The 26647-nt window shown below is 35.8% G+C and overlaps 1 protein-coding gene across 1 annotated transcript in view; it reads right to left on the bottom strand.

Moving 5' to 3' along the window:
• Positions 1-6539: 6539 nt before the first annotated feature.
• The window catches only part of LOC129221199 (sialin-like), a 32433-nt gene continuing 12325 nt past the window's right edge, over positions 6540-26647 (bottom strand). Inside the window, exons 4-8 of the mRNA XM_054855651.1 lie at positions 22668-22817; positions 21162-21294; positions 20036-20191; positions 14915-15000; positions 6540-6818 (exon numbers count right to left, since the gene is read on the bottom strand). Of these exons, the coding sequence (XP_054711626.1) occupies positions 6603-6818; positions 14915-15000; positions 20036-20191; positions 21162-21294; positions 22668-22817 (741 nt within the window). The 3' untranslated portion in view covers positions 6540-6602. The remainder of the gene's footprint in view (positions 6819-14914; positions 15001-20035; positions 20192-21161; positions 21295-22667; positions 22818-26647) is intronic.

Raw genomic sequence — 26647 nt, forward strand, 5'->3', positions numbered from 1 at the left:
CGCTTCGAGGTGCACACCCCCATGCAACAAACTAACTTTGTGCCAAATTTCACGAAAATCGGCCGAACGGTCTAGGCGCTATGCGCGTCACAGAGATCCGGACAGACAGAGATCCTGACAGACAGAGAGGGATCCGGACAGAGAGACTTTCAGATTTAGTATTAGTAAAGATTTAAATGTATGTGTGAGTGTTAATGAATACAATAGCTGAAAAATATTAATAAGTACCGTCTTTTACCTATTACTCGAATTATACCACCTTGGATCCACGCTTGCCGCTGCTTTTTTAGCGCAAGATTGATTCTTTAGCTTTTGTTCACTGAAACAACGACCCCATATAGAATGGAATGGCTCCCTCCAAAATCATAAACTGGGTTCGCCCATGGTGTTGCTAATCGCTTACTCATTAGTAATTTTTTTCTTTTGACATTAAAATTACCTTCATCCAAAGAGGCATGATTGGTTGCATGAGCTATGCCCTCATATGGAATAGATAAATTCTCGCTCCTTAGCAGAGCCGTACCACGAGATGACGGTGCCCGTGGCGAGTATTTTCTGGCACCCCCTTCCTCCCTCCCACTCACAGAAGGTTGGATGTATAGTGGAAAAGTACCCAACATTTTTATATTAATTTCGAATATAATTGAACATGTAATCTGAAATATCTCTAGATGGTACCATTTTAAATGGGAATTAAATCTAATGTGTTAGCTTTTAAAAAAGAATGATACTAAAAAATATATATAATTCAGCAAAAGTTTAATTGAGGACGCCCTCTCGCATATTGGCGCCCGGGGATATTGCCCGCTTTCCCCCCTCTTTGGACGGCCCTGGCTCTTTGTATGATATCCATAGCACGTCTTATTGCAAGTGACGTCAGTTTTAAATTGGTATGATATGAAAACAGACTAATAACTGAAGTTACTGAAAAATTATTTTCCATTATTTTTGTTGTTCTTTCAAAGACCTTGCAAGAACCTTGAAAATAATTTTTTTTTCCATTACTAATAACCGTATTTGCAACATTTTGAGCTAAAATATTTTCTCTCAGTTTTAAATACATTTTTGTTAAAAACTTCAAAGATAGGCGGCATCAATGTTAAACCTGTATTAAAACAATGAAAGCCTTTCTCAGGAACATTTTATTACGAAATACTACAGCATGTAATATACAATCACTTCTTCAGCTAAAATTCATTACTCAACAGTACATCATCCATGGGAATACAATATAGTGGGATACAAAATAAATTATTAAAAAAAAAAAAAGGAACGCCTCGCTTAGTTACTAATTACAAAATAACTTAACATGAATGATTTACAAAAAATGTTTCAATGATTAAAAGCTCAATAAACAAATGATCACAATGAACAACTATTGACGGATTATGATACACATACAAATTTCCTTAATAATGGGAATACTTTATCAAAACATATGAATACATTCCTAATAACAGTTAAAGTATGAAATCAAATAAAGAAGGATACAGCTAGTGTAAGACATGACAATTTAATTTAAAGTGCTAATTATTTACAGGCTGTTGATCAGAAAATGTACCAAAGGAATATGATTATAAGGAATACATGTAAAGCATTGCAATAAATATTTTATTTTTTTCTATTTTACGCCATCCGTTTGAATTTTAAACTTTTGCTTTTAATTGTGATAAATTCGAATGTGCGGAATCTTTATTTATCATGATTTCGCATAAATATTGTGCAAGATAAACATTTTTAATTGTGAAAACATCTTATTGGTAAACACTCAAACCTCCAACGCGTGAACGTTAATAAATCTTAATCCGAAAACATTTTAAGTCGTGAGAAATTTTAAGGTTCTAAAAATTCAAATGCTGTATAAATATTATTACGTTGAGTTAAAACAAAACAAAAAAAAAAAAAAAAAAAAAAAAAAAAACAGCTGTTATAGTAAGTGAGGGTTTTAAAATACAAAACTTTAACTTTTAATGAGTTATTTTTTTTTTATATCGTTGAAGTGTATTTTATTACATTCAATGCTAGAACAACGAATTACTTCTTTGAGAGGGGGAAATAAAAAAATATTGAAATTAATTGATTGTGGATAAGCAGTTTTTAATTCATTATACGAAATGGTCGATATATTTTTGTCTTCATTTGGCAAATTCTAAAACAGCAAGGTATCTTTTTGTCCGTAATCATCAAATTTTAAAATAGAAAACGGTTTTCTGACTTTATTCACCAAATTGAAATCGTAAGATATTTTTTCTTTATTCGCCTTTCGACTTGATTCACCAAACTCTGAAATAGTAAGATCTATTTTCGAATTTATTCACCAGATTCTGGGATAGTAAGATACATTTTTATCTTTATTCTCCAAATTAGTAGGATACATTTTTGTCGATAATCATCAAATTTTAAAAGTAGTGAGGCATTTTTGGACTTTTGATTTACCAGATTCTGGAATAGTAAGATACACTTTTACTTTATTCACCCAATTTTTTCGTAAAGTAGTAAGATATTTTTGTCCTCATTCACCAGATTCTGGTATAGTAAGATATATTTTTATCTTTTTTCGCCAAATTCTTAAGTGGTAAGATCTATTTCTGTCGATAACCATCAAATTTCAAAAGAAGTGAGACATTTTTGACTTGGTTCATCAAATTCCGAAATAGTAAGATACCTTTTTGTCTTTATTTACCAGACTGTCGAAATAGTAAAAAAAAAAAAAAAAAAAAAAAAAAACATTTTTGTTTTTATTCACCAACTTCTGAATAGAGGAACATTGATCTTGAAAACTTTTTACTCCATCGTGATACGAGTGAACAATCACCCAATTGAATATCAACAGGAAATGTCAACAAGCCGTTTTAACTCGACGCGAAGGGCAAATTGAAGAAATACACTGTTCTACAAACGGAAAAAAGAAGGTCAGAACAATAGGAAGACGCAGTTTTTCAATTCCTTTGGCGGAAGAGTGTCGCAACGGCTCTCGCCACCATCTTTTGCGAGCGTTTCCCGTTTTCTACAGCGTCCTTGTGCGTTTGTAGGTATTTCGCTCTTGCTTGCTTGCGCAAAAATTGCATAGAATTAGTAAAAAGGCTCGCGCCGAGGCCTTTATCATTATTTATCGGTCATAAAAAATGCCATTCTGGAATTTCATACACTTTCTATTGTTGCAGACGATTCACGCGAGAGCATGCGCATTCAAATGGCAAAGGTTGCGAGTTGTGTCCTTCGGTAGTGTGAAATTTCGATTATTTTTCTCTCTCATTCAAGACGGATTAATATTCTATTTTCAACAAACTGGTGAATTGTAAACTTCGAATTACTTGCAGTAACTTTCGCGAGAAAAAAAATGAACTGGTGTTCAATTTTTGAGCACTAGTTCAATTGGAATTTCTAAAACCCTGTTCTGGAATGTTTGACACTTCCAAAGATTTTCTATTGAAGTTAGGATTTGGTAATTATATTTTAAAAGATTTTCACCAAAGCATTGTCATATTTAAAAAAGTTGGAAGATATTGTGTATTTGCGAGAACGTTTAATATTTTCGTATTTCACCCAACATTTTAAAGAAAGTAATACATTTTAAAATTTAAATGGCTTAGTGGCTTATCGTTCCAAAACTTCCCACCTTCTCAGTTCTAAAAGCACATCACCATGTAAAGGTAACTTAGTTTTTTTTTACATAATGCAACTTTTTCAAAAATATTAATGAAGGGTTCAAGAGAAAAGTATTCAATCCATAAGAATAAACGTATTGAAAACAAAGAGGTTTAAATTTGGTCTAATGTGGTTTTTGAACGATTTTTTTTTTTTTTTTTGGGGACAATTTCAAGTTAACTGACTTTGTGCTGCAGAATGTATATGACAGTTAATACAATACTTACGCTATAATGTTCTTTAAGCACATGAAAATTAAAGAACCTTTTTGGCGAAGTATTGCAGAAAGTATATGACAGAAGCAATTTTCACCCGTCTTACCTTGACCGGCGATTTTCTAGTTGCTATATTAATAGATCAAAAATATTAAGTACATAATGCATACAGCAAACTACAGAAGTTGACTCTCGATGTCCTGCACGTGACTCATGCAAATACATTAAATTTAAAGTAACGAAGTTATTTAATGAAAATAATACTATGTCCGGAGTATCTTTGTATCAAATGTAAAGACTAAAAAATGTGCTTACTTCTGTTTAGTTAAAATATTAAGATCTATAACAAATTGTGGGAGAAATTATCGAGTCAAATTGTCCCGTACATGATGGTGGAATGGCCCTATAATGGAAGGTCGTTGAAAGGGGGGGGGGGTCGTTCTAAAGAGTGTAAACTGAAACTGAGAGTGTGTACAAGCGTAGAAATATTGTTTTATAACTTAATGAATTTTTTTAAACTTTTTTTCGATTTCCTTTCAAAAACTAGACATTTGACAGAAGAATTTAGTTTTACAAGTTTTTCATTTCAAAAACTACTTGAAAAAACACTTTCATAAAGGAAACAAAATGGTAAATTTTCAGATCATTAGAACTCGAAATTTGAGATCGAGTAATAAGCATATTGTCAACAAGTTAAACAGTAATACAAATTTCTACTAATTAGCTTGACACATTTTTCACAAATAAAACCAACACAACCATAACGACTAAAAAAAAAAAAAAATAAATAAATAAATGATAAAAAAAAAATCGCCATGCAAAAATATATTTAGAAGTAGTTTTATAAACTATTTTAGACGAACAAAGAAATACTACACAATACAATAATCAATAGCAAAAATTCATTTCTTAAAACAAAAATAGGAAAACTTTGATGGTTGAGATTTTAGGGTCTGTTGTGGTTGTGAAATTTTGGGCAATAACCCTCTTTCTGGCAACATCTACAAAAGCAGATCTACATTGGCGCCAAACTTTTAGCGTCAAAAAGTTTGGCGAAAATTGTAAATACTGTGTCTTACAAAATATTGCCAAAAATTGCAGTCACTTGTTTCGAATTTACAAAAAATCCCTTAGCTCCAAAAAATGTGAACTTAGGCACGTAAAGACATCTGGCAAACATGTTTTAAAAAAAAAGAAAAAAAAGTGGGATCTTTGTTCTTATATATGTGATTCTTTTGCAAATTTTGGGTCTTTTTTCTATAACACTGTCCACTAACATTTGTCTTCTTTAAATATTATTGCCTTCTAAGAACACGATGACAAATTTGAAATAATTGTTTTGAAAAGAAATACTGTTGTTGAAGTATTGTTTAATATATAATTCTTATCACAAGCATGATGAATTAAATCTCAAAGTAACATCGTAATTTTTTAGGAAAATATTTTTGCCCAGCGTTTTAGAGCAGTCAGGAGTTTTATAAATTTTAGTTCTTTAAAGGAGTTGGTACTTGAGTATTTTTCGAATACGAGTGACTATCCCCAAAAATCGGCAACGATTTTCCAGCCAGCTATTAATCGCCAATACGAACTTAAGGGAAAGGATGATCAACATTCCAAACAGAATTTTAAATGCGCATATGACATGCATTAATCGCCTCGCAAAATGCGTGCGATTGTACTGCGTTCATGGAGAAGATAGACCAGACGCAAACAAAGAAAAGGGCCATTTGGCAGCCTCAATCAAGTGTTTGGATTGGACAAAAACAAATTGGTTCCAAGCAGACAGCGAATGCGAATATTGGCTAGCTTTTTCTTCATTTCAGTTTTTTTGGGAAAATCCCAAAAAGTAGCATTATGGCAAACCTACAGGCAACCTCTTTGTTTACTTTCGGTCTATGTTTTCAGTAAACGTCACATTTAAGACTACTGATAGAAAACAAATTACATGTAACGTGTATATTATGAAGTAAGTGAAGCAATATGTTGAAGATGTTTCACAATATTTTTTTCAAAAAATGCTGGATAACCATTTACAAGGAATGAAATATCTTTTGTTGAAGATAATATGAATTTTAATATTAAAGGATCGTGTAAAAAGTCACTAAAAACATTGATGAAACATTAAAAATTAACAACTGTGAACACTAACGCTAAAACATTTTTACAAACGCAACTTTCAGAAGTTGAAATATCAGCAGCAAGCTCTGATATTATTTACTGAGTCCACACAATCTAAACTAAAATGACTTAAGGATTAATTATTCTTGTTACAAATGTTGTTAAAAAAGGTAATTTAAAATCATTAAACACGTGGCCTTTCTATATACATACATATAACATCGAGCTTTTAAAAATATTTAAAAATGTATCATTTAAAACCATTAAACTTCAACAATAAATATTAGCATCAGTCTTAAAACACCTCAACATACGCCTTTATAAATGATTCATAAATTAATGCCTAATCTACGATCAAATTTTCCACCAAGCCGTTTCTCAAATGCACCAGTAGAAAATACACTTATTTAACCAATACAATGAATTGTGTAGCTTTTAACTGTTGCTTGGTAGCTACAAAATGTATAATCTAACATTTGCCAACACCATTAGAAGAATGTCTCCTAGAAGACTCTTTTAGGCGCGGGGCTTGGCTTCATCCGAGCTGCAAGAGGTAGCTCGGGGGCGACACCTGGTGGTAAACGAGGGAGTGCCACTCCCTGATTGAGTCGAGTTGAGCAGTCACATGGGACCAGATGCATGAATACTGAGAGAAATCTCTATGTCCGAACGGACAGAGGCTTTTCTTGAAATTTCACCAGGCATGTTTTGGTCTTCTTCTGTCACGGCCCAAGGTTCTGGTTCTGCAGATCCGAAGATCAGGAAAACGATAGCGCCGAATGCGTAAATGCCGCAAGATGTATAGAAGACTTTAGACCATTGGAACATGCCCCCGTGCTGTTGAAAAAGACGAAATTATTAACATACAGAGTGCACAAAACAGATGTGACAACCGGCAACAGGCTCTGGGCCCAGCTAGTCTGGTACTAGTGAGTTTATAAGTCTCCAATGAAGATAAATGGTCCTCTTAGCTATCCACCCCCTTGCTCATTACCGCTTCTTCCAGTAAGCTGTTCCGAGTGCCCACAATCCTAAAGTAGTAGTTTTTTTCCTAATTTCCTGGTTCGCCTAAGATCTGAATAGCTTAAAACAATGAACCCTTGTCTTGCTTTCCGGGCAGAAATTTAACCCATTATCATCTTTCATGTTAATAAATTTAAACAACTGAATCATGTATCTTATTACTCTCCTTTGCTATACACATTACTCCTTTTAAGTCTGGAATCCTAATCTAAATCTGAAAGTCCCCTCACGAGTTTACTAGCCATTCTTTGAACTCTTTCCAATAAAAAAAATATCTTTCTTGCGATAAGGAGAGCAAAAGTGAACAGCATACTCCTAATGAGGTCTTACCAAACTTCTATAAAAGGCAGAAAAACTTAACAACTTTTCTCCTGAAAGGAACAGAACCCCCAACCGTTTTTATGGGGATGTATAATTATGGGGGTTTGTAATGATGTGATATTAGCGAATACAAATTGTTACGACTTGGTCTGTTCTGTATCACACAACGCTTTGCAAATTTTTTGATACATGCCAAAAATGCTGTGGAAATAATGTTTGTTTTTACCATAAACAGAATAACATGAAAAACTTCACATCCATGAAATGTTTTGTTTCATTTCTGGCAGGCTTTACTACATTTTCTAATGTGCTTAATGGGTACCCCATCGGAATGAAACATTGTATGCCGTAACTGGACATGAAGCCAAGCAATATGAATGAAACAAATACAGAAACGAAAGTCTAAGTACGAATTCCTTTTTACAAATGGCAACACACCCTTTATGTCGCCGTTAAAAGAAATCGAATGTGTGAGCAGGAGGAAATATAGTGTCCCATAAAAATAAAGCTACAGCGGTGCCCACATGACGGGATTATGGCGCAAGTTGCGCCATCAATTTTTTTTTGGGGGGGGGGGGGATTATTTTTCCAGAAGGTTTTTTTTTTAATTTAGAACATGAAATTTTTGAATTTTGGAAAGAAAAAATATTTAAACTCATTCAACTAGAAATAGATGCATTAACAATACTTTTTCCGCGTAGTTTTCAGGGCCGTCGCCGTAGCAAGCCCCCTCCCCCTCCCCGCTTTTCAGAAGTGTGGCCACCAATTTCATTTTAGCGATGCAACTAACGAAGAAAAAGGAAAACTCTGTTTTGATAAATTAAAATAGTAATCATAAATGAACAAGTGAAATAATAGTGACAAAAAGTATTTTTTCTGTCAAACTTGAATAGAAAATGTAATCTTAAAATACAATTTAAAAACATGCATGATTCTCTTTTATCAAGAGTATGTAAGTAAGGGCCGCGGAAATATACACTTCAATCATTTTTTTTAACAGAATAAAAAAGTATTCAGTACAGTATACTCTTCACTAGGCCGTAGAGTGCGTTTGTCTGCCAAGTCGGAAACTATGGGCTCGGCTCGAATTAAAAACATTGCGCATAGAGTAAAATTTGAATAATGGGAGGGAGGACAGGCGACCAAACTAACATGTTGCACGCCTTGTCTCTCGGCGGCCCTGGTTTTACAAAACCATGTTTCATGGTTCTGCAGTTAAAAAAAAAACAAAAAAAAAACATAAATATATAGAACCCAGCCCATAGGATAGGGGTCGCCGAAACATTACCATATGTATATACAGTTGGCTCTCTGTTTAAGGACTTTCAAGGGACCACAAAAAATCGTCCTTAAGTAGAAAGCGTCCTTAAATAGAATGCTTTTAGCACTATGGTGTACCATCTGGGACCGTGAAAAGCCGTCGTTAAATAGAGCGTCGTTAAACAGAGAGCCAACTATACTTTTTTTTTTGATTAAAAATGTTGTCCTGAAAATCATTGCTAAGTGGAGAAAAATGTGTTGGTCGCCGAAATAAATTTGAAATCGAGAGATAGAGGAAAAAAAAAAACAGTTAAATGCAAAGAGATTCAAAGTATTATAATACTCACACCAAAAGTTCTAAATGTTTGAATGTAAAAATCGTAAGTAAATCAAAGTTTAATCAAAAGATGCAGGTGGCATATTTAAAATAAAATGAAGTGGAATAGAGACCTAAGGTATCGCAGAAAATTACTACATCCGTTTAAAATGTTAAAAGTCCTTTTTCTAAGGCCGCAAACGCTTGTATTGCAAGAAAACAAAAATATTGGGCGGGAAATTGAAAACTTTATTATGGAAAATCCAAGCAAATAATCGTGTTTGGCAAAGGAAAATTGGGAAAAAATATTATGACAATATGTTTATCAATTATTGAAATTTACAATGAAGATAGGAGGGACGTAGCCAAACTGAAAGGAAGAGTGGGAAACTCCAAACCTTTCTTTTTACGTCCCCAAAGCTGGCCTGGAAGTGAGTTTTTAAAATTCAGGTTTTGAAAAAATCCCGGGAAAACGTTCTCAAACCCCATCTCTTAGCCTAACGTAATTAAAGACACCTAACCTAAGCCTACACCTAAGTATTTAGGACTGCAATTTCGAAAAGCTGCGAGAGTGCTCCCAGCGTAACCTCCGAGAAACGCCATCTCAATTAATCATTCCTCATCATTCAAGGTCGAAGAAATTTCATCTTTTGGACTTTTTAATTAAAAAAAAAACTCCTTGAGGTGTCCCGAAACTGTCGCTCTCCAAATATTACTGAAGAGCCTCAAAAATTTCATTGTTAAGGCTTCAATTCAGAAAACTTTTCGGGGGATATCTCCAAAACCTTCTACTCATCTAACAGTATTTAAAATCGTCTACGATTGCGTTAGTTGGATTAAATTTTGAAAATTTGCCAGGGGAGAACTCCGAATCTCTCCACCCATTAACATTACCGAAAATCTTCGAAAACTGCGGTTTCAACAGATCGAAATTTTTTCGAGAGAATGCCACCCCCCCCCCCCCTCTATCTCTCTCTCGCCAATATTATCGAAAAATGTCTTAAATCTCGCTTTTAGTGCTTCAATTACGAAATATTTCTACTCTCGATCCCCTTCAAAACTCCCCCCCCCCCCTTCATCGAAGGTTGACTTAAATTACGTTTTCTTTCGGAGCTTTAATTTCAAGAAACTGACGGTGCACTAAATTTTAACAAAAAAAAAGTCTACAATCGCGTTTTTAAGGCTTCAAAATTTGAAAAAAATTCGGGGAGGGGGGTGCATCTCTCTTCCCCTTAATATCACCATAGATCATCTAAAACTGCATTTTTCAAACTACAATTTTCAGATTTTTCCCAGGGGAGAGCCACCAGACCCCCTTTTACGTGTCACAATTACAAATAATTCACAATTGGGAATGCGTGCTTGAAGTTTCCATTTTTAAAAATTATAGAACAATGCCCTGAGTCTCTTCCTCCCTTAACATCACCATAAGTCGTCTTAAACTGTGTTTTTCAAATAACAATCTTGAAAATTCCCGAGGGACTTAAATTTTGAAAAATTATCGGGAGAGGCTATCCTAGACCTCCTTTCCCCCTTCCTCCCAAACTTAAAATATAGTCTAAAACTGCGTTTTTATGTCTGCAATTTCGAAATAATGCACGAAGATAGCCCTGCGACACCTCCTAATTATGACTGAATATTATCCTTACGATTAAATTTATATTGCTAGTACTAAGGTCAAGTAATATGACTATCCCTGCTATCCTGCTAAACCAGAAGACAAATCTTCACTCTCTCTCTCTCTCTGCATATTGGAACATGCGTTTGAAACAATTAACCGGCCGCCAAAAGCGTACCCCCCTTTCCTCCCCAGTTTTTTTGACCTAGCGACGGCCCTGGTACTCTTTTAAAAATTTAATCACCGTGTCTCTTTTCCAATGAAGAGAACATCACAGACGGCATGGAGTTAGTGTCCGTTTCAAAGCTGGATCAGACGACTTGATTTCTTTTCAATTTTTTATAAATTTTCTGGAAGTAGCACAATTCTGCATGATGAATGCGTGTGTAAAAATGATGAGAGGTAGAGAGGTCAAAAATGTTTTATTGTTTATAATAATTCTGACCAATATGCTCTAGTCTTCCATTGATTCATTTGCACCTCGACAATCGTTAAGAACTAGTTTTGAAGCTTGCGAATGACACATTTTTTATCCCTCCAATTGACAATATATTTTCTTTAACGAGTTTAAGCTTGTGATGAATTTTTCTCTCTCATTCCACTTTACTCCCATCTTCTCCACCATTTTGAAACTGATTGTTTCAATTTATCATTAGATGATTTTTATTAAAACTTTCAGTGATGTTGGTTTTCACTGATGGATGTAGAACAGTCTATTCGTAAGGTGTTTAAATTATGTTTCGTAAACTACATTTATTTTCTTCTATATCTGATATGTATAGAAGGATATTTTTGATTTATTAAAATTTTTGAGTTCTGATTTTCGATGTGTGCTGAATAGCTGAATCTATTTTTAAGGATTTCCAAAACATATCTGTCACGGTGTGTCTGATCCATTTTTTTGGATATGCAACTTCAATTTTGGAAAACTTCCAGGAGAGCGCCCCTCACTTTAGCGCCAGAATAACACCCTCTTTATCATCAAGAGTCACCTAAAACTGCATTTGTCGAACTGCAATGTTGAAAAATTTATAGGAGAGAACCCCTGATTCCCCCCCCCTCTTTCCTTAGCATGATCAAAGACAAGCGTAGAATTGCGTTTTTGGAATACCAATTTCAAACAATTGCCGGGGGAATGGCACCGAAATTCACCTTCCACTAACATTATCCAGATCTATCAAAACTGCGTTTTTAAAGCTACAAGTTCGAAAATTAAAGTGGAGCACCCCTCTCCCCCCCTACTCTCGTCAACATTATTAAAAAATCGTGGTAAATTTGGTTTTCAGGGTTCAATTTCGAGAAAATTCCGGGAGAGCTTCCGAAAACTCGTTTTTTTTTTAATTATTTTTTTTTAACGTCACAAAAGTCGGCTACAGTTGCAATTTTAGAGCTTCAATTTCAGAAAACTGCTTTTCCCCCAACCATACATTGCGTTTTTAAGATTTTAATTTTAAAACTTTTCCTGGGGCAATCCCTAGGATCTCTTCTTTCCCTAACATTACCACAGATAGTCTAAAACTGCGTTTTTAGAACTACAATTTTGAAAACAAAGGAAAAGCCCTCTTTCACACAACGTTAAATTATCTACAATTGCGCTTTTAAAGTTTCAATATTAAAAAATTACCGGGAAGGGCACACCAAACCTTTTATCCCCCAAACATCACCAGAGATCGTCTAAAACAGTGGTTTTAAAAATACAATTTCGAAAATTTTCCGGAGGAGAAACCCCCGGCCCCCCTATCTAAGGAACAATAAAATAAGATTCATATTTTATAGATTCATATTGTATACATCTAGTAATGACTCCATCCCAAGCCAGAAAGTTGAATCCACTCTTCCTGTAATTGTTCATACGTTTGAAAAAAAAAAAAGTGTAACAAAATTCAGGGGTACCCAAAACTTGTTTGCTCAAGGTGCACGTTGTAAAATTTGGGAAGGCAAGGCAGGTCAACAATCCAACAATATTTCAGTTCAAATGCTATTTGTTAGAGCTACCCTCCCTCCCCCCTCCCCCCATGAATTTGACTGGAAATTAAACATTCTGAAAACTGTTGTATTTAACCCGATTCGAAAGCGAGAATTTTTTTTTGGGGGGGGGGAGAATTTGCACCATTGAGCTTGGGGAGGGGGGGATGGGCACCCCTGTAAAGCTACCATCCTTATACTTCTGTGGGAACTTCAGAAGTTCGAGATGATGCAGGTTAATAGGTTCATGACGCAAAGCACATTGCCAAATTCCCCCCTGACGCCAATCGAACATTGTTCACACTTCAGAAGTTAACTTACAACATTTTTAGAAATATTGCAATGTGAGAAGGAACTCTGCTACTAGAGCCAAAGAAAAACTAAACACTATCTTATAAGAAATACGACATTTCACCCAGATATATTATATCAGAGGATGTAAAACAGTAATGGACAATTTTGTGAAGCAGAACATTACGTTATGTTGTTCATACAGAAAAGTGGCTTCCTATGAGAATGGTGTTATCGTCTGTTGCCTCGCACGCTCTTGTACTTTTGAGACAAATAGCCAAAGGGGACACTGGCCGTCTCTGTAACAAATCAACCCTATCATGGATGGTTTAACGTACAAGAAACCTGCGATGTAAAACATGTAAAAGCAATTCATTTTCAAAATTACCATTTTAAGCAACTTATGAAAGATAGGACAAAATACCATCATACCTGAGGGAGAGGGGCACTTTGCCTAGATTTATAATCTCACATGAGAAAAATTCAACTTTAACACCTTGTATTGTATCGGCACGATATGAGAAAAAGAGGGAAAACCTCCCATAGAGAGTGTAAGGCGGAAGTTTATTAATAGTTTGTTCAGATTTAAATTAAGATGGTCAATTTAACCTGGTTTTCCCCTCCGGTTGCATGGAGCTTGAGAAACAAAATAAGCACATTTATTGCCATTTATAGAGAGAAATGGTGGCACTAGCTGGATTTCTTGAAAAAGAAATGCCTTCTCACGTTGCAAATTGCTCCTGGGTATAATTTTTGGATAATAGGGTACATATCATGAAATGGCTTGCCGTTTCCTGATCGTACACACTCCAAGAAAACATATTGGGTGCATTAGTAGTGTGGGGCATAGCCAGAGTTCGAAAATATCCAATATTTTGATATATATCGGATATTTTGTTATAAACCCGATATTTTCAATTAGCACAAGCTAAAGTCTTCAAAAGAGTAAATGCATCCTCAAATCACTCTTTATTTTCTTATAATTACAATATGTAGACTTAGGTTTCTTTCATTATTTATACCTAATATTTCATTTTACATTTCTATCAATTTTAAGAGTTAATTTAGCATTAGCTGTTTTACTCATTTTTCTTTTGTTAGCTACTTTTACAGTTGTATGATTCAGAAATAAATAATATGCATTAGTCGGTCACAGTCATAAGACATTTTCTTGTTTCTGAGCACTGTTTAATATTTAATTATGCACTTCTAATATGAATTACAATTGTTACATTACTAATAATTTTATGAATATAAAATACAAGTAAGAAAGGAATATTGTATTACTTTGTTACATTAATGATGTATTAATACATCACAAAAATATAGTACGTAACGTTTTGGTTATTTTTAATAATAAATGAACAAGATTACTATGATTAATATATTTTCTATATTGAAAATACGGTAGTTGAAAAAATAAGTATCGAAAATATCAAAAATCATGATATTTTTTAAATAAATATCGGATATATATCGACTGTATATATTAGCGAACCATGGGCATAGCAAAGCTAAACAATTTCCGTCAGTGGAAAAAAGGAAAGGTCCTATTGCTGAAGCCCGATATGATGAAAACACAAAACCGTTGGTTTGTTTAAGTGTCGATGTTGAACAAATAAAGATTTAACAGGTTATCGAATTTTTCTCTTTAAGGCAACAATATTTACAGCTGAAAACCGATCACTAACTGAACAAGTCATTCGCAGAAAGCTAACAGTAAATCGCGTTTTCGTTTCTAAATCTCTAATTTATGAAATTTCAGATTTTTTGACTGGCATTTCAAAGGTAGTTATAACAATGACTTTTTTAATGGACAACCACATAAAAAATACATATGAGGCAGTGAGCAGCAAAGGGATTTAAGTGGTAAAATTAAAAATTTGGAGACAACCAGTACAAATGGGAGGTCGACCCCTCCTCTCTCTTGGAGCTTCAGATAGTACTAGTAGTCCTGGTAGGTGCTGCTGTACAGCATGATTTCGGGGAAAAAAAACAATGAAAGCCTACCTAGAACGTTACCTTTATAGTCGTTTTACTCAAAACTTGAAAATGTACACTTACATCCCTTTGCTTCTCACAGCCTCATGTGATTTCTATCAGAACACTGTGGAAAAAGAGCATTTTCATACTACTTACATCTTTGTCCAGAAAAATACCAGCTACAAGTGGTGACAAGAATCCGGTTGTTCCAGCTATGCCATTTGCCAGCCCGAAAATCGTTCCTTTAAAAAAATAGCGATATTTAAGTTAACATTTTTTATGAAAGATTAGAATAAGAAATAGAGAGTTAGTACTATAAACGCAAGGAAACAAGCGATTGATATTACTGCACAACATCAATACACTTTAGGGTGAATATATTGTGGGAGAAAGATTCCAAATAAGCTCATCAGGTTTATATCAAACGAGATCAATACTCATTTAATGTATCATCAGAGGAATATTATTGTGGAATACAGGTAACATAAAATGTTAGAGTGTGTAACACAATAAAGCAAAGTAATTAATTCCCACTGTTTAGTATTTTCTAGCCAGTCAGGTTTCTTACATAGCGATTGCATAGCATTTGCGATCTGCAACGAATGGTGAAGAACAAAAAGAGTACTCCAGGTAGGATAGCAAATTCTAGACTATCAAGTTACTCTCAGATCTACTTCAGTTAAAGGCATGATTTAGAGTTCCTCCACCTCGCGATACAACAAAGAAATTTCTCCTGGTAGACTAGTCAGACTAGTTTTTTCTTTAGTCTGCCAGTTAATATTTTGCAGGATGGGTTCATTTGAGATCTACTACACATTGGAAAAAGAATGTCTCCTCCTCACGATACAAGAGAAAACTACTCCATGTAGGCAAGCATTTTCAATACTTCCAGTTCTCTTGCAGGACTTACAGTTGAACTTACTATATTTGGGGCAAACCTAACCCGGCAGCATTGTTAAGGCTACGCAGATCCTTATCACGGCATTACGACACTGCCAGGTTAGATTTGTCCCAACCATACGCATATTGTAATACGCTTTATAAAAAATGTGCCAGTATTATTTATCATTACTAATTATTTATTAATTCATTTAAAAATAGTAATTTATACAGTGTTGGCATAGTATAGTACAGTAGGCATGGTGAAGCTTCTTCTCGTGGTACAACAAAGAAACCTCTCCAGGTCTCTTGAGACCCTATATAGACAGTGAGGTTGTGTTTCTCCTGCTGAAGATACAACAAGGTAACTTGAGGTTGCCCAACATTTCCTAGTCTGTTATTAAGCAAAAGATTACCTCATTTGCGTACTATGTGCAATATAAAGTTAAGACGTATACAAGGCAAGAAAACGCTGGAAAAACATGGAAACTTAAAATTTTAGCGTTGTAATTTTCTTTTCTGGCTCCTCCACCTGCATTCCTTATGCTATTAAACCATTTTTTTCTTACAATCAGAGCTTCAAACTTTTATTGCTGGGCCTTGTATCCATGGGCGTCGCGGCCGGGGGGTCCAAGGGGTCCGGACCCCCTCAATATTTGAGGACCGGACAACCTCAATATTTGAAAATCGGACCCCCTCGATAATTGTCAAGATGTAATTCATTATTTTGGGGAAATTATTTTTGCTTTGAAGACTTTAAACAGTTGCATAATACATAATTTACCATGTTTAATTCATGTCAAATAAAACGAAATGAACATCGAAAAAAATGAACTAAAAACAAAAAACAAAATAGGTGATGTGTATAGTGAACGGAAAGTCGGAAAGTGAACTCCAATGACAAACAATTGCTCTGCTCTCTGCGCATACTAGCTTTAGTGGAGGATGCTAGAAAAGGGGACACCTTCTCCGGAGTGCAATATGTCAACCATCCATAGTCGTTTCCCCAGCTTGAAAGTCATTCCAGAGTACTATTTGAGACAACTTTGAGATACTGAAACAAGATGGACAACCCCCCCCTCCTTAGTTTTTTTACGACTCTCGTGCTAATAAGTCAACAGAAGTCAGACGGGGATCTGAGTTTCTGCCCCTTTCTTTCTTATCTCGTTTCTCGGCGCTTCCAGATTTCTTTTTCGAGTTTTGCAGTGTTTGTTTCTCCGATTCGATTCAATTTATAGCGACTCCGATGTTACCCAAACAAAATGAGACACCAGACCTCTTTGGCGGTTTTTTGCAGCTGGCAACAGCACCCTGCCCCTGGCCAAAGGATGCACAAAAATTTAGAAGACCACTTAGCTGGTCAAAGGTTAAGTTTGGGGTAGGAAGGGAAAGGACGTGTCATGTGTTTGACATTATTCAACACGTGGCTTCAAAGTACCTTACCGAAGCGCGGTTTCTCAAATGTGTTTGCGGCATCTCAAATTTGACCGAAAAAGCGTTACGTTACAGAAAAAAAAGAGGAGGAGTCTAAAAATTAACGTGCAATTTCAAAAGCAAATAGTAAGCCAGCATAACGATGGATACTGTGATGTCACTTCGATAGACCAGCGAAAAAAGAAGTGCAAGATGACCAGAAAAAAAAGACAGAAATAAAAGGAGCTTCCCTATTGGGAAACGTTCCGACAAAAATAATTATGATTTCATGTGGTCTTTTGGTCTCCTTGAGAGTAGGTGACCTGAAGAGCGCTCCTATTTTGGTAAAAATACTTTTTTTTACATATTCGATTATGGCTATGGAGAGGTGGCTTGAAACGGGAAAATGTAGCAAACCTTCTACATCAACTGAACCTGAGCAATTTTTAACTGCTGAATCATCATCAACATCCACGGAAGTCAAAAGACCGTGATAGGTAAGTACCATTCTGTTTAGTGTAATACATGCAGGGGCTCTCCGATTTTATACTATTCAGATGGGGTTACTTCTCGATTTTCCGAATGAAATTTTTAATTACCCACATCACTACATCTATTGAGAATATCTTTTTAATGCAATATTTCACAAAAAAATTACTCGAAATTTGAAGACTCGTCAGACAAAATTTTTTGGGAAATTAAAGTTTATGAAAGTTCACAGTGACCTATCGAGTAGCCCCTGAATGCCTGCTACAGTCCAACCACGGATTGTATGGAATTTTCAAACGTCCAGACAAGACTAATCTATCTGAATGAGGGGGGAAAAGTAAAAATTTGATGCCGGTATTCCGCTCATTTGAAGGAGACTCTGCTTCTGCATCGTAAAAAATAATAGATTCTTCCGCATTTCCGACTATAAAACGGATGTTTGCCTTTCCATACAATCCGTGGTTAGACAGTAATCGGGTTATGCTTTTCAGTCAATATTTTGACAATATGAGTCCTATCGGAGCTAATGCGTTCAACTTTTTTTTTAATGTTTCATCTTTTATAAATTTTAATGGATTAAATAATACCCCTTTTAGTTATTAAAGCTTAACAGAAAATTATCCATTAATAATCCTGCTTTACTGAACAAATTTTATTGAAATAACCATTTTAAAACTTATTGTCACGTGTCAGAAAAAAGCAGTTCATTTCTCTATCTCTTTCCCATCGTCCGCTGATCAGAATTCAATTATACACCAAATCCTGTTTGTTCTCTGTGTAGTTCAGTACTTTTCAATCTGTGGGGTGTCCCTCTCAAGGCAGGCCTGTCACTTAAAGAGGATCAAGAGGGGCACTTTCCCTGCTGACTTTGAGAAATCAGAAATTAATGTATTTACATGGGCATGGTTTTTGCTATTTTTTGGTTTCATATGCATTGAGTGTATGGAGGATTCAACAAAAAAAGCAAAATTTTAGTGCATTTGTTACAAAAAACTTGAAAAAATTAAGAAAATACTTTAAAAGGTTGCGTTATTAAAATATGATATTATGAGAGCTTAATTATTTGTGTGTTATTTTATTTTTGTAGTTGTGTTTTTCGTAGGTTCGTGAATGCCATAACGATGAATAATATATTTTAATTTTTTTTATTAAAAAACATCAAATTAAACTCCTTCGAATCCAACTTGTGCCAAGAACTTAGAGCTGCAGGGTTTATCACTATGTAATATAAAAATTTAATTATACAGTTGTCGCGGATCATATGAGTCACATTTTGTTCTAAACAGCTTTGATTCCATAAAGCGGCTGATTCAATAAAGTTGGATTTCGTTTCTGATGATTTCATTCATTAAGAATCGTTAATTCAATTGTCCACTGTTTAAAAATGTTGAAAATTTGGTGCGACTACTCTTGGTGTGCCGCCCTTCGTTGTGTAAAGCTGAAAAAAGCTTCAGTGCGCTGAGAAAGCTGAAATTGCATCTAAGGTCGACTATGAAACAAAAGCGGTTGAATCATGTTGCTTTATGTTACGTTCACAAAAACATCTTGGACGAAATTGATCACGAAAAAATAGCACGGATATTCGTATCCCATGTGCAGTCTAGAAAAAATGTATTCGTTGGTATTTAATTTTTTTTTCTTATTGTGTAATTATGTAAATCAAAATGTACCCGTTTAAAAGTATTGTATTAAATGCAAACCCATTTCTATTTGATGTCAAGTGTTTGTCTCATATATATATATATATATATATATATATATATACGAATTTTTCTTAATGCAACTTGAAAATAACAGAGTCAGAATGGTCTCCCCCAATAAATTTTAGCTATCAAGTAACTCAGAGGGTTGAAATCCAGTTAAAGCTGCTGTTTAAGCCCCGTGTTCCGAGAATAAAGAATGTTGTAGCACTCTGGACTCAAAAAGTTCAATCAAAAATAACCTCAAATTAGCCTCTGAATGGAGGTTATGCTTTAAACCTCTGGTGGCATAACTTCAAGATTCAGCCCTATCGTATAAAAACACTACCCATCTTATGAAGTTGTGGGTAGTTACCTTTTTTTAAGTTACCTTTGCAAGCAAATGTTTCTATAAAGGCTATTGGAAATTTAAAATTCTAACCTCCTCCCCCAATGAAATATGACCTTTGCGCCAATAAAAAAAATTAAATTGAGCTTAAGGGTCCATGTACCAGTCCCATTACCATATTCTGTTAATTCAAATAGTCTTCATGTTTCCCACAGTCAGGGGCTCTCCGAACTTTAATTTTTGGAAGGCGAAAATTCTCAATTTGCTGAATGGAGATTTCGCCAAATGAAGATAATTTTGCCGAATCGTCAACCTAAATTTGCCGAATAAGGAAATTTATTCGAGGTCCCGTGAACTTCCATCTGGGCACTCCTGCCCACAGTACATCAATAGTCACTGTTGAGACGTCTGTTGAATAGCAATAAATCACTTCGATCCAAATTGAATGTAATTCATTGTAGTACTTACCAGCGAGTTCCGGAGCAATGTCAACAAAGGCAGGAATATCGCCTCCTCCAACCATCCCATAGAAGCCCATAGACATGATGATGAGCATGACCACTGGCCAATGATTGCAACCCATGGCGGGAATACAAACCAAACAAAGTGTTGGTCCTAATAAAGCTATAATCATAGAACCGAAAGTTAAAGTCAAGCTTTATGGTTAGCAAAACATTTGATAAATTAAAAACGAAAGAACTGTAAGAGTAAAATTGTAAAATAAAATACTTATGCCCTATGGAAACCTCTACTGAATGTGCCAAAATAACTACTAGAACATAAAATGCATTTAATTTGTAAGACTAAACATAGCTTCCTTAAAAAAATAAAAAGAATTATCTATCCTTCTTAATAACTGAAATTTCAAAAATTTCTCAAGAAAATTAGGATAGTGAGTTAAAATTTCCAATATTTTTAAAGAAATAAAATTTTCTCTAAAATAGCATTAAAGGGCGAACCACAAGTGGATATTGAATTGTCATTGTGAAATATAAGAATGTCATTCTGCCTATTCATTCCTTCTAATATTATCTTGACTCAATTTCGTAGATTGCAAAAAATAAGGTATATTACACATAAATACTGGGCTTTATTGCTAAGAAAAAAAGTGTAGGGAACGCATATAATTAACCTTTACGCAGCTACGGACCATGTAACAGGTTTGGGACTTCTGATTGGTCAGCCGACGCCGACGGTGGATATGGCCATGTTTTTCCCCATATCCAACGCATGTGAACAACTTCATTCTTCAAAAGTTCTGCATTCACGCTGGAATGTTTTACCCAATTCGAATAAAGTTTAGAAGATCTTGTTTAGAAATGAAACAATGATTAGAGCAAGCAAAACAAGCTCTAAAGGAGATAGGTGACGTTTTTACGTGGTTGCCAATCAGCAGTCCCCAAATTTCAATATGCATTCCAGCAAAGTAAAGTTTTCGTAGGAGACCTAGTTTTTTTACGTACTTTCATACGGAAGTACTAAGTAATCTAAATAAATCACATTAAATTGGAGTACAAAAGGGGAGCTCCCTTGAGCTCTCTTAAAATTTAAATACAGTGTAAATAAAACAATTGTAATTTAAACTGAAACAAACCTAAGGTTTCAAAGAGCTTTCGGATATTTGTATTCGTTAGCCATTCCTTTTTTCTTATGTAATCAGAAGAACACCCTGAGAGGAACATAGCTGCTATTTCTGCTGTATACACCATGGCATTAATAAGACCATTCTATAAATAGAAAAAGAATAATTTTGTGAGGCAAAGCAAATTTGAAAACTGTCATCGTGAGCTAATGATAGTACAGTAGACCCTCATTTTACGTGGATTTGATTTTTCACGCTTTAAAGATTTCGGGTCTTTATTTTGTTCTATGCAGATGAGTTTTGATTGCACACAGAAGCGGTATAGCAAAAAAAGAAAATATTCCTGTCTTTCAAAATTTAAACGCCTGAGATTGCAGATAATGTGCAATGAACTGCATTAAGTTTAGACAAAAGGTTGTCTAAACCGCAAGTAGTATTGCATAAAACCCTACATCGTAGCTTAAGAAGCGACACATCCGCCATTTTAGGGCCAAATGCCATTATTTCATATGTCTATTTCTACTATGATGAAGGAGCTTGTTTTGCTTCTTGGTTGTGATGCTCCTTGACTGCAGATTGACATAGAGTTAATTAGAAACCACAATTAAGAAGCAAAACACGCTACTTCACCATAGCAGACATAGGAAAAAGAGACGTTTAGCTTCAAGATGGCGGATCGGTCGTTCCTTTGTGAACCTGCAATCTCCCCTTGATGCACCATTGTGTTTTTACAGAAGGATCGACTGATAGTGATAGACGAATGGCTGAATGGATAGAAAGGTTTAAGAGATTGATGAATGGCTGAACAGGATTTATAGGATTGTATTACTGATGGGATGGATGATGGATTTGTAGGATGGATGGAGAAATAGATTGATCGATTATTCGATAAATAGATGAACACACAGATGGATTAAGAGATTGATGGATAGATAGATGGATAGAAGAATTTATAGACGGATGATGAATAGATAGACAAGTAGGGGGATGTATAGACGGATAATGGATAGACGGTTGATGGATAGATAGACGAATGATGGATAGATAGACGGATAGAGGGTTGTATAGAGGGATGATAGAGGGATGGATAGAACGATCTATAAACGGATGATAGATGGACGGATAGAGCGATGTAGGGATGCATAGACGGATGATAGATAGACAGATAGAAGAAAAGCTGGAGAGATTGATAACATAGATAGACGGAGAGAAGGATCTATAAACGGATGATGGATAGATAGACGGATGTAGGGATGTATAGACGGATGATATAGACGGACAGAAGAAAAGCTGGGGAGATTGATGAACATATAAAAATTGTCACAAACCGAAGTTCAGAAAAAATTCCGTTGCAAAATCGTACACAAGAAATGGCATTTCTTAGGTCGTGCCAACATAGCATTCATTCCAGTGCTGTTTTTAATTTCATACGTATACCAGAAATGGCATTTACATTGAATATCTGAATAATTCATCAAAGTGTAAGGTTGTGTTGCCAAGATCTCCGAAGTAGCTCACCTTCTGGATGGGGAAGTGCAGCACATCCGCCAAGTAGGCGGGCAGTTTGGTCAGGAGGCATGTAAAACCCCACGTACCGGCGAATTTGGCCACAGTCACGGCCCACACGGCCTTCGAGCGAACAATTTTCCCCCACGGAATGGGACGACTCTGCAAAGAAAGGAAAGATTGTTAGATTCGCGAATCAAAATCACACTGAAAAAGGAGTTGACCTTTTGAGAGCGAAATTCTACTGGTCAACGATTAATGACTACACGTTCATACCGGTGCGCTGCGCTTGATGTGCGATTCACCTTCCCAAAATACCGTTTATTCATCCTCACCACCATAACACAAAGAAATGGATTCAATTGTTTAGTACAAGATCTCGATCAGCGGTTTTCAAAGGGTGAGGGGAGGAGTATATCAACTGTGGCGTGAATGAAAAAATAACAGTGTAAAACAGTAAAACTAACAATAATGTACTCAATTTTTCAGTCACATGAAAATGTTTTTAACATTATCGCCATATTTTGAGGTTTTTAGAGTAGTTTTCATTAATTTATGTCTGCGAATCTACCATTTTCAGCATTCATGACGTCAAAATATCAAGCTGGACGTTGAAAGTGGCTGGGAATGTGATTTATCAGTCACAGCTCAATATTAAAAAACTTGTAAAGGACAAACAGTGCCATTTGACTCACAGTTTTTGCAGCACTAAACAGCTTTAGTTTCAAATCCCGATTTTACTACTCTGTATTGACTACATATGGGGAGGGGAAGCTTACATCAGTGTTCAAGGGGGGGGGGCAGAGCCTGATAGGTTGAGACCCCTTAACTAGATTATCGTATCGTTCAAATTTTTTCCACGGGAGGGGGTCGAAGGATATATACTCACTATGCGTTATGCTAAAGACCAAAAAAAATAAATAAATAATAATATTAAAATTTCATATACATCATATTTATCAAAGTTATCGTGTCTCATTTTCATTCGCTCTTTTTACTTTCACCATCGCCCTTAAAGGAAACAAGACACTTTGGTAGGGGTGCCCTCTCCCAAGAACAATGGCTTCTTCTTCAAGTATAACAAATGTCCCTCCTAGAGTAAGAGCACCCTCCCCCCCCAATACCCGTAAAAATATCCCCCAAAAAATTTCAATGTTGCAGTCTGTGCTATGACCGCCCACTCTCCCCATTTGGGCAGCTCTGTTCATGGCGTCGTTATTTTTTAACGCCAAAGCAAAAAGATGATTGTACAAGTTTAGCTTGTACATCTGTGTGTTTGTCTGTGTCGTCGTTGCTCCAAAACAAATTAATTGATTTTCTTCACTTTTTGTTTTTCTTTTTTGACAGGTGACTTGATCAAGTGTGTTCCTGGCTATGATTCAAGAAGAGTCACTATTTTTAAAAATGTTTAATTTAAGTTTTCTTGCATCGACGTTGATACTTCGATAGCGTGTGGATTTTAAATTCTCCCTATTCTCTAGAAGAAATTGTATTATGTTTTTTACGTCAAAAGCGGCAACACAATGTCTTCTTTTTAGCGGGAATTAATTTAAATGGTAGATTCATAGTCCCATGCTCTTTTGAAACATTCTATGTAGCATTCAAAATTGATTTACACGAAAAGAAAGATCTTCAACCTTGTTAAGTCCTAGCACATTGTATGTAGTACATTCTAATTAAACAATGAGATGACGATCCAGCGAAAAATATCTCTCGTAGAGCACAGGACATTAACCTCGACTTAATATTTCCTTTTTCCATTCACTTTACTCGTACGTGTCAAATGCGATTGCCGACAATTTTACGTATTAAGAAGTGTAATTGTTATTACTTGTGTACTGTGTACATTTTATTACTTGAACTTTATCTTTTCTGGCATAGTTTTTACTCAAATTTTTGAAAAAAAGGGGGAGGGGGCTGTGTTAAAATAGTTGAAATTTGAACGTGGTAAAAAGACATGTGAATTCTGCGACTTCATTACAGATACGAGAAACTAACGTTTTTATTATGACAGTGGCGTACCTAACATGAGTGACATGAGCGTGGTAATTTGTAGTGCCACCCCTCCCCCCCCCCTACAACCGCGAAAAACAAAAGAGTTTTAATGTTCTATATAAACATAAAATTTAACTATTTTCAGAAACAACTAATTTGTGTTATAACCAAATTTTAAGTGAGCTAGTGTACAAAAGATAAATAAAAACTTTGAACGCTTTTTATGAAACTTTCCTTAAAAGTATATGTGTAGGGCCACCGTGAGACCAAAAAAAAGTTAGGGGTGCATGAAATTCCCCCTTAATTAGTTCAAACGTATTTCAAACACAAGGAAAGGTAATTTGGTTTTTTTTTTTGGTTTAGGAGGAAGTAACTACTTTTCTCCGCACACACCCCACCACTTAGCCGTAAGCCTTAGGTTCCACCCCCCGCACGGCTGGGTGCAGCGGAGGAAGTAACTACTTTTCTTTTCTCCGCACACACCCCACCTCTTAGCCTTAGGCCTTAGGTTCCACCGCTCGGGGGGTCCGCGTAGCGGGCCCCCCGCACGGTTGGGTGCGGCGGTCGATAGTCGTATCATGCTACGGACGCGCTTGATGCTTATTGCGCCGGGGAAGGTCCCCGTGCTGGGCGTCAGCCCAGCTGGGAGTTTACCCCTTGATGTGTGGGTCTTGCTCACCGTGAGATACGGTATATCTCCCCGTACCTCGTTAGTGTGCCATGACCCCCGAGGAAGTAACTACTTTTCTCCGCACACACCCCACCTCTTAGCCGTAGGCCTTAGGTTCCACCGCCCGGGGGGTCCGCGTAGCGGGCCCCCCGCACGGCTGGGTGCGGCGGTCGATGAGGAAGTAACTACTAGTCTAAGTATTGACAACAAGAACCAAATCCTGAGTATAATGTTCACTCCATCATGTGAGGTGGGGAAGAGAAACTCGTGGGTTCGCCCTCCCCCCGGAAAATTTTCAAATTTGTAGACTGAAAAACGTATTTTAGTTTTATATTCTTCAATAACTTGAAATTCCGCTTACGGTACCACAACCCCAGACGAGTGACACCCGGGGCACACCCCCCCCCCTCCCCGCAGCGATGCCACTGGTAATGATGTAATGGAGTTTTGAATATTGTTTTAGGGTTGGGCGGAAAAAATTGGAACTGAACAACTAGATTACAGGATCCAATCAATTTATCAATCAAACTTAATCCGAGTAATAATATGTTGAACTAGGAACGTGGTTAAATTGTCGGCATGCTACAACTAGATGACAGATTCAATCAAATTCTCAATTAAATTTAAACCAAGTAAAAATTAAACTCAACTCTAACAACATCAAAGCAGCTTTTGCATTCATATAAAATGAAAATGAAAGGAGGTAAACTTTATACTTGAACATCCCCCTTTTACCCATACTTCGTAAAATTTCAAAGCCAAATGCACTTGTAAGCATTCATCAAAACGATGACGACATCGTGACGTCACATGCATTGCTCTCACATCGGATGAAAAGAATGACGTGATTTGGTTAGCGGCGGGTTTATGTCCTGGGCGTTTACTAGGAAATACAAAAAAGGTCGAAAGCCTACTCTGAACCGCAAACTAGATTCATCAGAAAGTTGTTAGATTAAGCGGTTTCATCTTGGTTTTACGTTTACTCACGTCGTATTGTGACGCAACACTCTCTCCTTTAAGGAAATGTGTAGAGATAAAAAAATGAAAATTTTGATTTTGACGGAATGTTAGTTGTTTTCGGCAATTAGCCTTACAATCTCAGTAAACATTCATCTTAAAGAGAGCTTTCGGACTGATCTGCTGTATGAGGTATGACGCACAAACAAATTAACAGATTTGTCATTAAATTACGTCCTTCAATAGTTAAAAAAGAAAGATTAGGTAATGAATAGAAAATAGTTTAGCAAAAACTACTGAATCCATTCATTTATCAGTGAAACAATATTTGTTAAGCATACAAAAAATATTTTAAAAACTGGAATTAATA

Source organism: Uloborus diversus, chromosome 4, assembly GCF_026930045.1.
Source record: "Uloborus diversus isolate 005 chromosome 4, Udiv.v.3.1, whole genome shotgun sequence".
NCBI lineage: Eukaryota > Metazoa > Arthropoda > Arachnida > Araneae > Uloboridae > Uloborus > Uloborus diversus.